This window comes from Pholcus phalangioides, unplaced genomic scaffold, assembly GCF_987345545.1.
Source record: "Pholcus phalangioides strain wild (caught in Gottingen) unplaced genomic scaffold, Ppha-v1.0 ptg000007l_1, whole genome shotgun sequence".
In the NCBI taxonomy this organism is placed as follows: domain Eukaryota; kingdom Metazoa; phylum Arthropoda; class Arachnida; order Araneae; family Pholcidae; genus Pholcus; species Pholcus phalangioides.
Genome location: NW_028301600.1, coordinates 5,107,411 through 5,120,555, shown reverse-complemented (window position 1 = coordinate 5,120,555; position 13,145 = coordinate 5,107,411). Strand labels below are relative to the sequence as shown.

General features: G+C 35.0%; 1 protein-coding gene across 1 annotated transcript in view; it reads left to right on the top strand.

The window, feature by feature from the left end:
• Positions 1-3,659: 3,659 nt before the first annotated feature.
• LOC149084822 (uncharacterized) overlaps positions 3,660-13,145 on the top strand; it is a 70,793-nt gene continuing 61,307 nt past the window's right edge. Inside the window, exons 1-2 of the mRNA XM_089232565.1 lie at positions 3,660-4,853; positions 7,923-8,613. Coding sequence (XP_089088691.1) covers positions 4,293-4,853; positions 7,923-8,613 — 1,252 coding nt within the window. The 5' untranslated portion in view covers positions 3,660-4,292. The remainder of the gene's footprint in view (positions 4,854-7,922; positions 8,614-13,145) is intronic.

The following is a 13,145-nucleotide window of genomic DNA, read 5'->3' as shown; positions in this document are numbered from 1 at the left end:
CATTGACCGGATCAACTGGGCTGGCCACTTAACGAAGTGGTCAACTTCTGGCTTTGGCAGTAACATATACACAAATAAAATTCAATATATAACAAATTGAAAAAAGTAAAAAAAAAATATTGCATCTCATTTCAAATGAAAAGAATCATTGAAACTGACGATAGAAAGCAGCATTATACATATATATCAGTGAAAACAATAAAATAGACCCCACACAAGAAACTCAAACAAAGGGGAAAAATGAATAAGATGAAATTAAAATAATTAAAAAGAATCCCGAACAACAAACAATAAAATAAACATATGTACACAAAATAAAACTCAATATGATAAATTACAATGCATTGCATGTTTAAAAATGATGAAGATCAAAGGTGTCAAGAGAATGACAAGATCTGTGATACAAGGGTGAATACACGAGATCCGATGGCAGAAAATCTGTTCCAAATCTTCTCCTCTGTTTAAATTCTGTATATATTCCAGTGTATACCGTGACTGGACGATTCTCACCAACTCAAATCACCAAAGTAGAAAGAAACAAAGCACCATATTACGCTGACTTGAAGGTGAATGATGGCTACGAAGGTGCCTTAGACCATGTCCACACTCATATACAAAGTCGCAGAACATGTGTTCCGTGACAATGTTCTGCGACAATCGCAGAACAAATCGGGTGTTCTGCGACTTTTCTTAGATAAAAGTCGCAAGTCTAAGTCGCAGAACACGTCTACACTCATGTATACAATCGCGCAACACGTGTTCTGCGACTTGTCGCTCGATTAGTCGAGCGATTTGTTGCACAACTTTGCTTTGTATATGAGTGAGGACATACCCTTAGAGTCAATCGACACACAACAGTAGAGCGAATAACTTGTTCAGATAAACCAGACAACTTCTCAGATATGTGTCTAAAACGATATTGCAGTGCTCTTGTGCAGTAGGCTGCAAAGTAGTAGACGGTTGCCATATTATGGTAACGAAAATGTACCAGTAGAAACCACTTCATTTTAAGGAAATGTCGAAATTGCACTTCTCCTTATTGGTAAAGCATTACCTTCTTTGATGAGTCGCTCTGTAGAATGGGTATCTGCGGAGGTATCTGGAGAGAATCCCCTGAGAGAGAGGACAAACACTTTGTGACCATTCCTGAAAGAACGGAAGCTGGAAATGGTAACATTATTGTCTTCAGAATTATTTTGTGTCTTTATCTGAGTTCACTCAGAACTATGGAAAGCACCGTCATCAGATGTAGTGATATGAATTCATTCTAGCGGATCATGTAGACCAGTTTCCCAAACTTGTTTCTTTCATCGCCCTCTTTTTCATAAATTTTGAAATGAAAACGTATTTAAAATCGATGCCGGGTTTGGGGAAGCAATCGTGCCCACGTGGGCAAAGTTTCCGTCGAAGTAATTTCAACTTCCAATAACTTGGTTAAAAATAGACATATTTCCGCTATCTTGGTCCTGTTTTAAAGAAGAAGAATGAAAATTTGTGCTAGTACCGCTTGGGAATTCGTAGCAGTCGGACGTCGTTAACTGCACATGCAAAGTGAACGCACAATTTTCGACTTTCTGGACTTTACAAGTGTCCATAAACGGAATCATATCTCAGAGACTAATTATCCGATCCGAAAGAACTGAGTGTTGCTTTAAAAAAGAATAGATTGTTGAGAAACTTATTTTCAGTTTTAGATCTATTTCTCAGAAACTCAGAAAGATACGAGGCTGTATATTTGAAAAAAAATTCAAATTTCCCCGGCTTTCTTAAAATGTCGCGATATATGAGGGCATAATACAACCATTGATGCTAGAGGCGTGCTTCTAATTTTAAAAAGTATCCAAATAACGTATAGAACTCAGATACGTCATTAATGTTGCAAGGAGTTGCATAGTTATTAAAATACAAAAAGTAGTTTTTCATATGAACACCCTGTCCTAGAAACTCAGAAAGTTGTTGCCCTGTTTCTTCTGGAGGCCAAAAAAAAAAAGATTCTACGCTTTTAAGTGTAATTAATATTCGCTGAGATATTCGAATTCCAAAATCGTAGCAAGGTTGGGAGAGAACAGCATAAAATAACGGACAACACTTCTTTTCCTCATTTATGTTGTTCTTTCCAAGCTTTTCTTTGATTTTCGAATTCAAATGTTTCAGCGAATATTGCACTTACAAACTACATTTATTAATTAATGTATAAAATTATGTATATAATAATAATAATAATAAACATACATTAAAACAAAAATTACAGACTACACTTTGTATTACACTTTGTGTTTCATGTTCGTGTATAATTTGTAAATTTTTGGTTTTGTTTTTGTTTTTTTTTTAACATTGACATGTCACATTGAATAACTTTTTGTAAGCGCCAACATGGTCCATGCGATCCTTGGTGTTTCGAACACTTGATGATGCGTAATTATGTCATTAATAAAAAAAAAAATGTGGATTTTTTTTGGGTGAGACAGGGCAACGACTTTCTAATTGGGTTTTTGAGGACAGGGTGTCCGTATAAAGAGTTAATTTTTATTTTTAATAACTGTTCAACCCCTTACAACATGAATGACCCCACTTTGAAATTTAAAATGTCATATCTTTTTTAATGAACTAGGTTTTCTTCCGATTTTCAGAAGGTGCAGTTAGAGTTATAGCGTTCCATTGAGAAATCACCTTTCAAAATATCTGGGCTTGTCAATGCTAAAGTAAGCGGCTTTTTAAGGAGGTGGGATGCCTCGTCAATGCCGCTTGCAGGGTTGAAGAGCTTCAAGCAGGCAGCCTTAATTTTCTTAATTCATTTCTATATATTTGTTTACATCTAGTAAATAGGTGCATGAAATGAATGAAATGTACTTTTATAGGATCAATTAATATTACATAGTGATAAGATTAGAGAGAGAATTTTCAAAGAAAAAACACAAAATTGAATGTATGGAAAATATTGAAGTAGCGTAGAATCTATGTAAGGGTCGTCATCAGGGGGGGGGGGGGATTATATTTTAACACTATTTAATATTTTTCCATACATTCAATTTTGTGGTTTTTATGAAAATTTTCAACCAGTTATTTAGGCATTAGTAAACCTACTGTGGGAATTAGAAATCTTTAAAATAGTTTTTAACTATTTTTCATAACAACTCAAAAGTTTAAATTGATGAAATCTCAAAACTACTTGGCGAATTCTGCTCGAACACCAACGACGTATAATACATTTATCGATCAAATGTTTGTTATAAATGGTTAACTTTTGAAAAATATCCGATTAAAATTCGATTAATCAGCTGATTAATCGATTATAAACTTTTGGTTATAACCAGTTAAAAGTTTCAGTCGATTCCCTCCCAGGCGTAATTTTAAAGAATTTTATTTAAAAAAACATCTGAAATAACTGACATAGTCGGTATATCTAAACACTTTTACAATTGTAATTTTAATGAAAATCACGAACGTCATGTCAAAGGTATAGAAACAAGGAAGGAATACCAAGATAAACTACGTATAAGAACAGGGTGTAGAGAGAGAGATGGTTTTGTGAATGAATGAATAAGAAAGCGATGACGTCAGATGAATGCGCTGGAACAGGTTTGCTACCGGCTGATTTCTTGTCGTAAGGACCACGCTTGAAGTCGGTTCTTTCGCCAAAAAAGTAACACAACTAAATACGAGCAGCTTCTTCTTTCTCACAGAGTTATTTTGATGATAGGCCGGCGTCTGATCCCGCGAGCGAAGCAGAAGCCCTCCCGGACTTGCATCCTTCAGGTCACTCAGTCATACCCCTAGTTTCTCCCCTTTGATGCTTCTGAAAATGGGACATCGATGGGCTTCTGGCTAGTGGGCCAACTGGTTGGGGCGTTCCCCACCCCATTTGCTTGCTTCTCTGCGTCTTGTATGTGGACAACCCTCCTCCCTTCTGCGATGAGGAACCCCGATTCTGAACATGGCCCCTACATCACGTACTCGGACGTTCTTACTGACCCACTGACGTCTCTTTTTTTCCTTCATACAAATGCCTTATGGCCTTCATTTTTGTATATCTAATAGTATCACCAGAGAAGCAAATAAACACTCGATGATTAGCTGTTTAGTAAAGAGGTGCTAAGTCATCAGGCTCCAGTTACGCAATAGTTTAATTTGTCGGTCTATCGAGACTTTTGCACGTGCCAGTTTTTACGTTAGAATTTTATGATGTGAAATTTTTATTAGAGAATTACGGAAATTTCTGTTTAAGTTAATTAATTATTTATACAAATATTTATTTCGTTACCGTAAATTCGATAATCAAAGATTTTTTTTAAATGTTTCGTGCCGACAGACCTGTGATGTTTAGTGCTTGGACATACAAGCGCGGTGGACAATCGGTGATAGAGAGAGGTTCTAGAATCCGTCCGGAGCGACACAACAGAAGAAGCGTACAGAAAATGACTTGGCGATGTTCCGACTGGGTTAAAGGATTTGCCCAAGAGATGGACAATAGGGTGAGCAGCATGACCATAGCTGATGTTAGCCCCGGTGTGGCCATACGAAGAGTTCTTATCTTGTACGAAAATCAGCAATTTCGCGAAGCAGCCAACTTCATCAACCGCCTCAATTACGGTACATTCAAGGCTATTTTGGGGGAGTTACCTGTAGAGGTATTCGTCGATAACATCCCGCATACGTTGCCGATATTAGAAGCACTATATGCTAAAGTGTTTTTAGCTGATGGTGTTGAGATATCGTTGAAAATATTGAGACCAGACGCCGTTGTGATGCAAATGGTCAGGATATTTGCGCAACAATTCGAAGAGTCACCAGCATTACCAGTGGCTATCGATCAGAAACACCCAGTTGTGGCTTCTTGCAAAAAATTACTGAAGGTGAGTGATATCCACAATTATTTTGCAATTTTTGGAGTTAAGGTATTTGCATTTATAATTTTTATTATGCCCGTTAGATTAAGACAACCATAATCTTTTCTATGGGCAGTGTATTATTTATATAGTATTAAATGTTAGTTTTTTCTTTCGGGATATATGCTTTTATATCGGGTTGCTGTTTATATTTGACATCCATATTTTTTATGGACATTTTTTTTTAGCCACCTCGTTGGACACTTTGCCTGTTGTGGCCTTTGTGTTTGTATTTGTATTTGTATTATCACTTAATTTTTCAATACACGAGGATTTATTTGCAACGGTAAAAGTTGTTGCGAATAAAAAATTGTTGACTCAAGTCATTTTGAAGAGTACGAATCTTAGGCCGTGATTAAACTAAAAATTTGATAAAAGTTCTTTTATAAAACTTGCAAAATGCACCCGATAAGCGTATTGGTTACATTCGAGCAAATGTAACTAATTGGCTTATTGGTTGCATTTTTAAAGTTTTATAGAGGAATTTTTATACAACTTCTATAGTGTAATGCCGGCCTCAAAGAGAATATTAAATAAAAATTTTAACGCCATCCGAACGACATAAACTCCTATAATTAACTTGTTAAATATTCAATCGAATTTGAGTCAAATCTATACGAATTACAGAGTGGTGATTTATGCCGATGAGTTAGTAGAAAGTTCCAATAAAATTGAGAGAAACACTGTTTAAACAAAAATTAAGACATTTAAAAACGGTGAAATCAAATTAGTTTTAGAGAGTGGTATAAGTTTTTTTCTTAAAGAAATAAACGTCATAACCGTTGATGCAAACAAATCAATAAATAGTAAAAAAACCATACATTCAGATCTCATGTGCTGATAGTATTTTCGAGAGAAGGAGAAAGAGAGATCAGCAACGCAACAATTCTCTTAATGGAATCTCTCAACCGCAACACGTTCCGATAAATAAGGATTCCCATATTAAAATATGTATTTGCATACCGTTAAAATGAAATTGCTCGAAGCGTAATGTTTTTGAATCGGCAACGTTAAAAAAAAAAGACTTAGCGATTATCATTCAAGGGAAACAGTCCGCTTTCACAGCCACACCTCCAATCCGAGTATATCATTGCTTATTCACAGATCACAATTTCAAATGCATGGTTCGTATGTGTAAGCATTTATTATTGAAGGATTAGCGACGCTATTATTTAGGAGTGGCATCGAAAATTGCATTCCACCAAAATACATTTGTAACCACAAGTTTTAGGTTACTTTTAGACATATATTTGAAAATGATTAAAATATAATTCACTCTCGAAAAATGTTCAATTTATATCATTTCAATTCGTATCTTTTGGATGTTCACCGTTGGGTGTTTTGGGAAATCACATGTCACAAAGGACATTGAAGTGTAATAAGAAAAACACACCTTATACAGGGTGTTCTGTAAGTCTTAATTCGGCCTTCACCTCATCAACATTTCGTCGTAGAGGTATGGTTCCAATTTAAATAATGCGTTCTCAAATCACCCTGTACTAGTTAAGAGCGAAAATAGTACATCACAAAATGAAAAATCTTAATTTTTATAAGGAGACCACGTCCTAAAAACTCAATTAAAAAGTTATCGCCCTGTCTCTTCTGAAGACAACAAAAAAAAAATTTCACGTTTCTAAATGCAATATTCGCGGTGATATCTGAATTCAAAAATTGAAAAAAAAAACTTGAAAGAACAGCATAAATAAAGGAAAAAAGCGTTTTCCGTTTGTTTTTGCTGTTCTTTTCCAACTTTTCTCCGATTTTTGAATTCAAATATCGCAGAAACGTGAATTTTTTTTGTTGGTTTTAGAAGAGACAGGGCAACAACTCTATGATTGACTTTTTTAGGACAGGGTATCCACGTGAGAGTTTAGATTTTTTATTTTCTTACACACTGTATTTTCACCCTCAAAACTAATAAAGGGTGATTTGGGAACACATTTTGAGCATTTTTTATGTAGAACCATTCCTCTACGACGAACGTTTGATGATATAAAGGCGTATTAGGACTTACAGGACACCCTGTATAGCGAGTGCAGTCATAAAAAACTTACCTAAATCGGATGGGTGGTAAATTTACATGATCAACGTTAAAGGAATAGATTATAAACTCATAAGACCGTGAAAAGATAAAATATGAATATCAAAAACTTCATTCGGTTTCGTCTTATCTTCAAGAAATCTGGATATTTTGAAATATTCCAATTTCAAACGATCATTTTTGAGAAAATTTGGTAAATACACTATTACAGAGTAAATATATATGCATATAATGTGCGCACATGTTAACATGAAATCGTATTTTTCTTCTAAAATGATCATTGCCCGAAATAATTTAACCTAATTTGTCTTCATTCATCCATGAGTAAAATCTAGTTATGTACAGTATACGTGTAACCATGAATTCAAGAATGCATTTCTCGTCATATTAGCATTCATGTCAGGATTTAATATTTGTCTTCAATAGAGATCGGTTCAGGGAAATTACTCATGATAAGAATTGAAAATTTAAAAAAAAACTATTTGGAGTATTTATTGACAATGTTTTCAGAAGAGTTTGCAATGATTCGAAATTCCTGGGGGAAATTACTTTCAGCGGCTGCTATAAGGTAGATAACGTTTCTTAGGGACACTAGTATATGAAATTTTTATGCCTAATTTTCCCGAATTACAGTGGTATTTTCATGCACTGGTGATTAAACATTTTTGAAACATCATTTGGAAAGAAAATACTATGGTAAAATACACATGGTAATCTACATCAAAATCTGGAATGATATATTACATTTTATTGAATTCTGATCTTTAGATATCCTTTCATTTAGATATCCATTGATCGAAAAATAACTGGTTTATTACTAATGGAAATTTGATTGAAAATTTAAAATCAAAATTTTAGAATTTTTAGTACATGAGCAATTAGACCTTAAAAAACTAAACCGTGAAAGTACTTTCCTACGTGGAAGAAAAGCTTCAATTTCGTTATTATTGATGCTGAGGAACTAATTTTTTGGAATTTTTTTTACATATTACCAGGTAATCGTGTTATCAGAGCCAAGAATGCGAAAATTTCTCAACCTAAAGAAAAGAGCAATGGATAAAGCAGTCAAGAGCCTTGGACATCACGGAATGGTAGGAACTTCGGATAATGCTTTGATGAATCTTCACGAGGCATTAAAAGTCGAATTCGAAAGAGTCATCCACAGGTACAAGACAGCCGTTCAGAAATTGGATGAATTAAGTTTAGCCCCTAAACAGCCGGTCACCAGATCGGTATCTCATGGTCCGGCTCCCATCAAAGCAAGTCACCAGAGACAGCTCAGCTTGAGACAAGAAGAAATACAAGAAAGACTCATCAAGAACAAGACGCTTCTGAATGTCATCGAGCCAACATTGAACGGTCAATTCCTGACGACTCTTCTGAAGACGTTGCAAAGAAGAATCGAAACTGATAAAGATGTACTTTTTCAATTTACCCAATTGAGAAAAGAAGTTAAAGAAGTGAACCCAAATTCTGTCGTGGCTCCAGTGCTCATGCGATTCTCCCAAGGCTGTCAACAGGTACTCGATTTCATGAAAGAGTTCCTGGATGACGACAACGACGATAGCAGTACTGACATATCTGGCTACCATAGTGATTCCGACTCTGCCATAGCCATGAGCGGATCTTCTCCTGTTAGTTCTGCAGCTAACAGACCATACAAGTATAATTTGTTCTACAGATCAGGTACGTCCCATTTTTGTTAATTATTTTCATAACTAATCGTACTCAGACCCAGGACAGTCTTAAGGTATCCGGCTACGTTCGAAAGTATTTTTCTATAAATGGTTCTGGAGATATTTAATGACTCCAGAAGACTAGACTGGTAGACTCCAGTTCTAAGACTTTGATGACATTTTTTGATAGAAAGTGTCTCAAAATGGTGGAAACAATAATAAATTTTGGACTGTGTGTATGTCATTTTCTACGAAAAGTCATTCTTATATCAAATTTTAAGCAAAATTCATGTGATATTCCAAACACGATTGCAAAAAATTCTATGAATGGAAAGTTTCGTTATTTTCACAGTACACAGCTAGTGATGCGGCAGGTTACGAACTAAAATTTAAAGGATATTATATGCTCATAATATAAGTTACACTCAAATCTGCTGATATACGTGTGAATTTTTTAGAATTTCATTCTACATTTAGTCTATAAACCACTATAGTTAGACAAATATATGTGATAGACTAGATTTCACTTCGTAACCTCAGAAATATATAGTAAATCTTGTATTAGAATTTTGTAACGATACAATGAATAGATTTTAGAAATCACGTTTCAAACTCTAGTAAAATGTCAAAAATATCATTCTTCGTAATACACGTTCAAAGTTTTTATTCACGTACTACCTACATATAAAAACGCAACACTAAAGTGGAGGTAACTTTAATTCTAAGCGTCATTTAAACAAAACAAGGCCTGTTGTGGAATCAAAAGAAATGAGGCTTTCATAAAAAATATAAAAAATAAAAATAGATATTTTCTTCCAAAATGACGTTTTCAACATAGTCGGATATCTTGAGAATATCATGGGCTCCGGGACAAGTGATTTTTCTGAGGCTCCATCACGCAAATTTAAATACCAACTCTCGGCAATTTCAATATTTGTGAGGTCCACCGACCCGGGATGTGTCCGGGGTAGCCCCATGTGTTAAGACGGCACTGCTGAGACCTATATAGTCGTAATTTAGTGAGCTTAACAATATCGGCTGCTCGACAAATTCAATTGAAATTCATTCATAGATATTTTCTACAAATGAAGACATTAAAGTGCTTCTAGGTAGCAATAGCCGTGGTATTCTAATAAATTATACGTGTGTTTGCAGATGCTTCGATCTTTTTTTAAAAAAAAAGATGTGCACACACCTTTCTTTTTCACTTGGTTCATCTTCAAGGTCCGCTGGATCTAACCCGAAAAAGACTTGAATTCATCAGAAGTCATGCATATCCACGTTCTTTGTAATGGAAAGTGACTTTGAAGCTCGGTTTGAAATAAATAAAAAATCAACAGGCCGCTCAGGGGCAAGTTAAATCCATGGTGCGAATCCTCATTTTGTTGCTACTTTCTTTAATCTCTTCTTCAAAAGAGAAATCGTGGTCTCTTCCTTTGCGTTTCAACGAGTAAAAGCACACTTTGAAAGTATTCATAATGATTCGTTGGTGTTGCGATTCTTCAAGAAGAACGAAAGTAACACATTCAATCCGTACCTTTTTTTTAATGTGTGAATACTCGTATTAACAGTGAACTTTGCTGAGCGTAGACATGCCTCTTGGGGGCTCTATAATTACTGCTGCTAAGTATCATTGCCGATAATAGGAAAACACCGATTTGCTCTAGCTGTGGTGCAACTTAGTCAAACCAAAAATGATGTTCAATTATGATATTCCTGTCTGTCAATTTTTTGTTTAAAATAATTTTGACACTTGAGTAATATACTAAATTTAATATTTAGTTTTATGAAAGGAATAAATTAAAAAAATTTGTTTTTGAGAGGTAAGTTTAAAAAAAACATGATTGCGGCTGCCCCAGCGTTAGGTGCAACGATTGTTATAATAACGGCATTTGTTGGAATCAGATGTTCTTACAAGGCAGAAGTTTACATGAAATAGAAAAAGCATGGCAGCCGTTTCTACTAGGCAAAACTGCAAAAGCCTATGAAAGGATACCAAAAGTTGAGCAAAAGACATTACAGATCATAGAAAGTGAGTGCATCAACATCGTCCCTGAGTTGTGACAGCAACGCAACAGAACAACCCTAATTCATATTTAAATCAACGTGTTCATGCTGTTCTCCGTAGGTAGTCTGTAGAAAGCACTCAGTATACAAAATTTACCCGTTATTATAAAAATTGTGCGTCTGGGCAAAATTCCCCATTAAAAGTCGACATTCAAGCCTTATTTTCTACCGGCAAAGTATGAATCCGACATTCAGTAGTATGCCTGATTTCAGGGAAAGCATGAAATATGAAATGGTAATTTCTAACGTTAGTCATAAATATATAATTAACTCAGATAATATATATCCCCCCTCATGCCAGAAGCATGAATGTGCAGATTTCCTAAAATGGAGAAATGACGTTCGAATATACTCTACCCATGTTGTCGTTTCCCTAAAATGTTTTGTAAAATACGTTTTCAATAGGGGTTTTAAACACTCGTGTTTCTAACAAAACTTAGATCGCAAAATAAGGGATCCAAGCAGGTGATAAACCCCAAAAGTGAAAATTTGCCCATTCATGCTTCTGGCATGAAGGGGGACGATATGTATTATGCAAACAATATTTTGTATGTCTGTGAATATGTATAACCCTTTCAGACCCCGCATGTAGACAAATGTGGTAATTGCTTTTTCTCACTCTGTAGAATTTTTATTTTTACCTCGAGGAGTTTTGCCCTGACCTAAAGGATTGTGTAAGTTTTGAGTTAAAAATATTGTGAAAATGAAATTTGGGGCTTTCATCAGAGATCGTCACTTTGAAAGTTGAACTTTCAGACGGTTTTTAAAATGGCTTTCAGGAAAAAGTGCCTCCGGGAAAAGTGTGATTTATTACATGAAATTTAGCAATAGAATTCTGGAAAAAATTGTATGTGAATATGAATATGCCCTGCATCATACATACCCTGGCTGAAAACAATTGAACAAAATGAATTATTTATTTACAAAAAAATTGAAAATTAAAAAAAACAAAGATTTGCTGACTTATTTTTGTTTTTGATGCATTTTTTGAGTATCAAAACTGCAAAAACATCTTCAAAATTTCAAAAAATGAATGCTCTGTCTGAAAGGATTATAGCTCATGGATAAATATTGAATATTGCGTTTATGGTATAATCACAATAATATAGCTTTCCTAAAACCATCAAGCATTCTATAGAATGTCGGATTTCATACTTTGCTGGGCAATATATTCATTGTTTTGTTTATGTCAATATCTGTTTTGTTTCTCAGAAGATTATATTTGTCCTAATCTTTTGAGAAACGGAACTAGCGTCTTGCTTGTATGACTATTATTGTTTAAGAGTCTATCGTGGATTTGGAGTCACAAAGGATTGTTATATTATGTATAAAAAACTCTGTCAAACACACGGAGACAAATAATATATCTGTTCTCTTCTTACAAGCGTGTATTGAAGAGGTTAAAGGGGGAAGATCTTTGAATCGAAAACATAATATGTTGGGTAATTTTCGTTGACTGTCCTCGAAATGTAAAGGTCGACTAATTCGGAATAATGTGCATTAGACCCGCATGTTGGGTAATAAAGACCATCAGCTTCACGAGACAGATGGATGTGCTGATAACCTGGGTCAGCAAATACTTTAGACATGCGTCACGATTCGCTCATAAAGCATTCCAGAATGTTTGGTAAGCACATTTTATTACTGACGTGATCGAATTTCTCGTTATAAACTCTATTCGTGTTTGCAGAAACTGACAGCTGAAATTTATATTTTAAAAAATAATTATTATTTCGAATCTCTTGCTATGAAATGAAATAAACGCGATTCTGTCAATTATACGTTTACCCAAACACGAGTCTAAAATAGCCTACAGCTGATGCTATGATTTCATCTCAACAAACAGTATTGTGCCGGAAAATATGTCATCTGCTAAACTAACATTTTTTTTTCTGGATATGTTGGAACAGCAGAATATGTTATGTCTGTTATTACAAATGGCCATTTTGATGTTACATGCTTGTAAATAGCTATCTTTGCAATGCACCCTCGTGTTATTCCATCGTAGCAATAAAAACATCTTGGTGTAACATAAACATAACATATTATCTCGTGAGCTTCTTTTCTTCCTTCTCACAACAGTAAATTGTAGCTTTATGATGTGTGAACCCTTAAGTCACTAAATATAAAGGGAAAAAAAGGCTAACTTCCAAACCAGTAACCTTTTGTGGACAGGATGAAGTAGGCCGCTAGCCATCATCTATCATTTACGCGGTCGTGGCCTGTTTTAAGACCGGGCACCTCAAAAAAGAAAAGATATTCTTCCATGTCGGATACTGGGTCAGTATGGAATGCCTTTGAGCAATACGATGATCCATCCTCCAATGGAATCTACTTAGTCACTTGATCGTTGCATGAATTAATACTATAAAAACTCGCGAGAAATATTCTTTTGAGGGGAAAAAACGAGTCGGGGACCTCATTTCGCGATCGTAAACATTGCAATACCATCTTATTTTGAGACTGTAAACACTG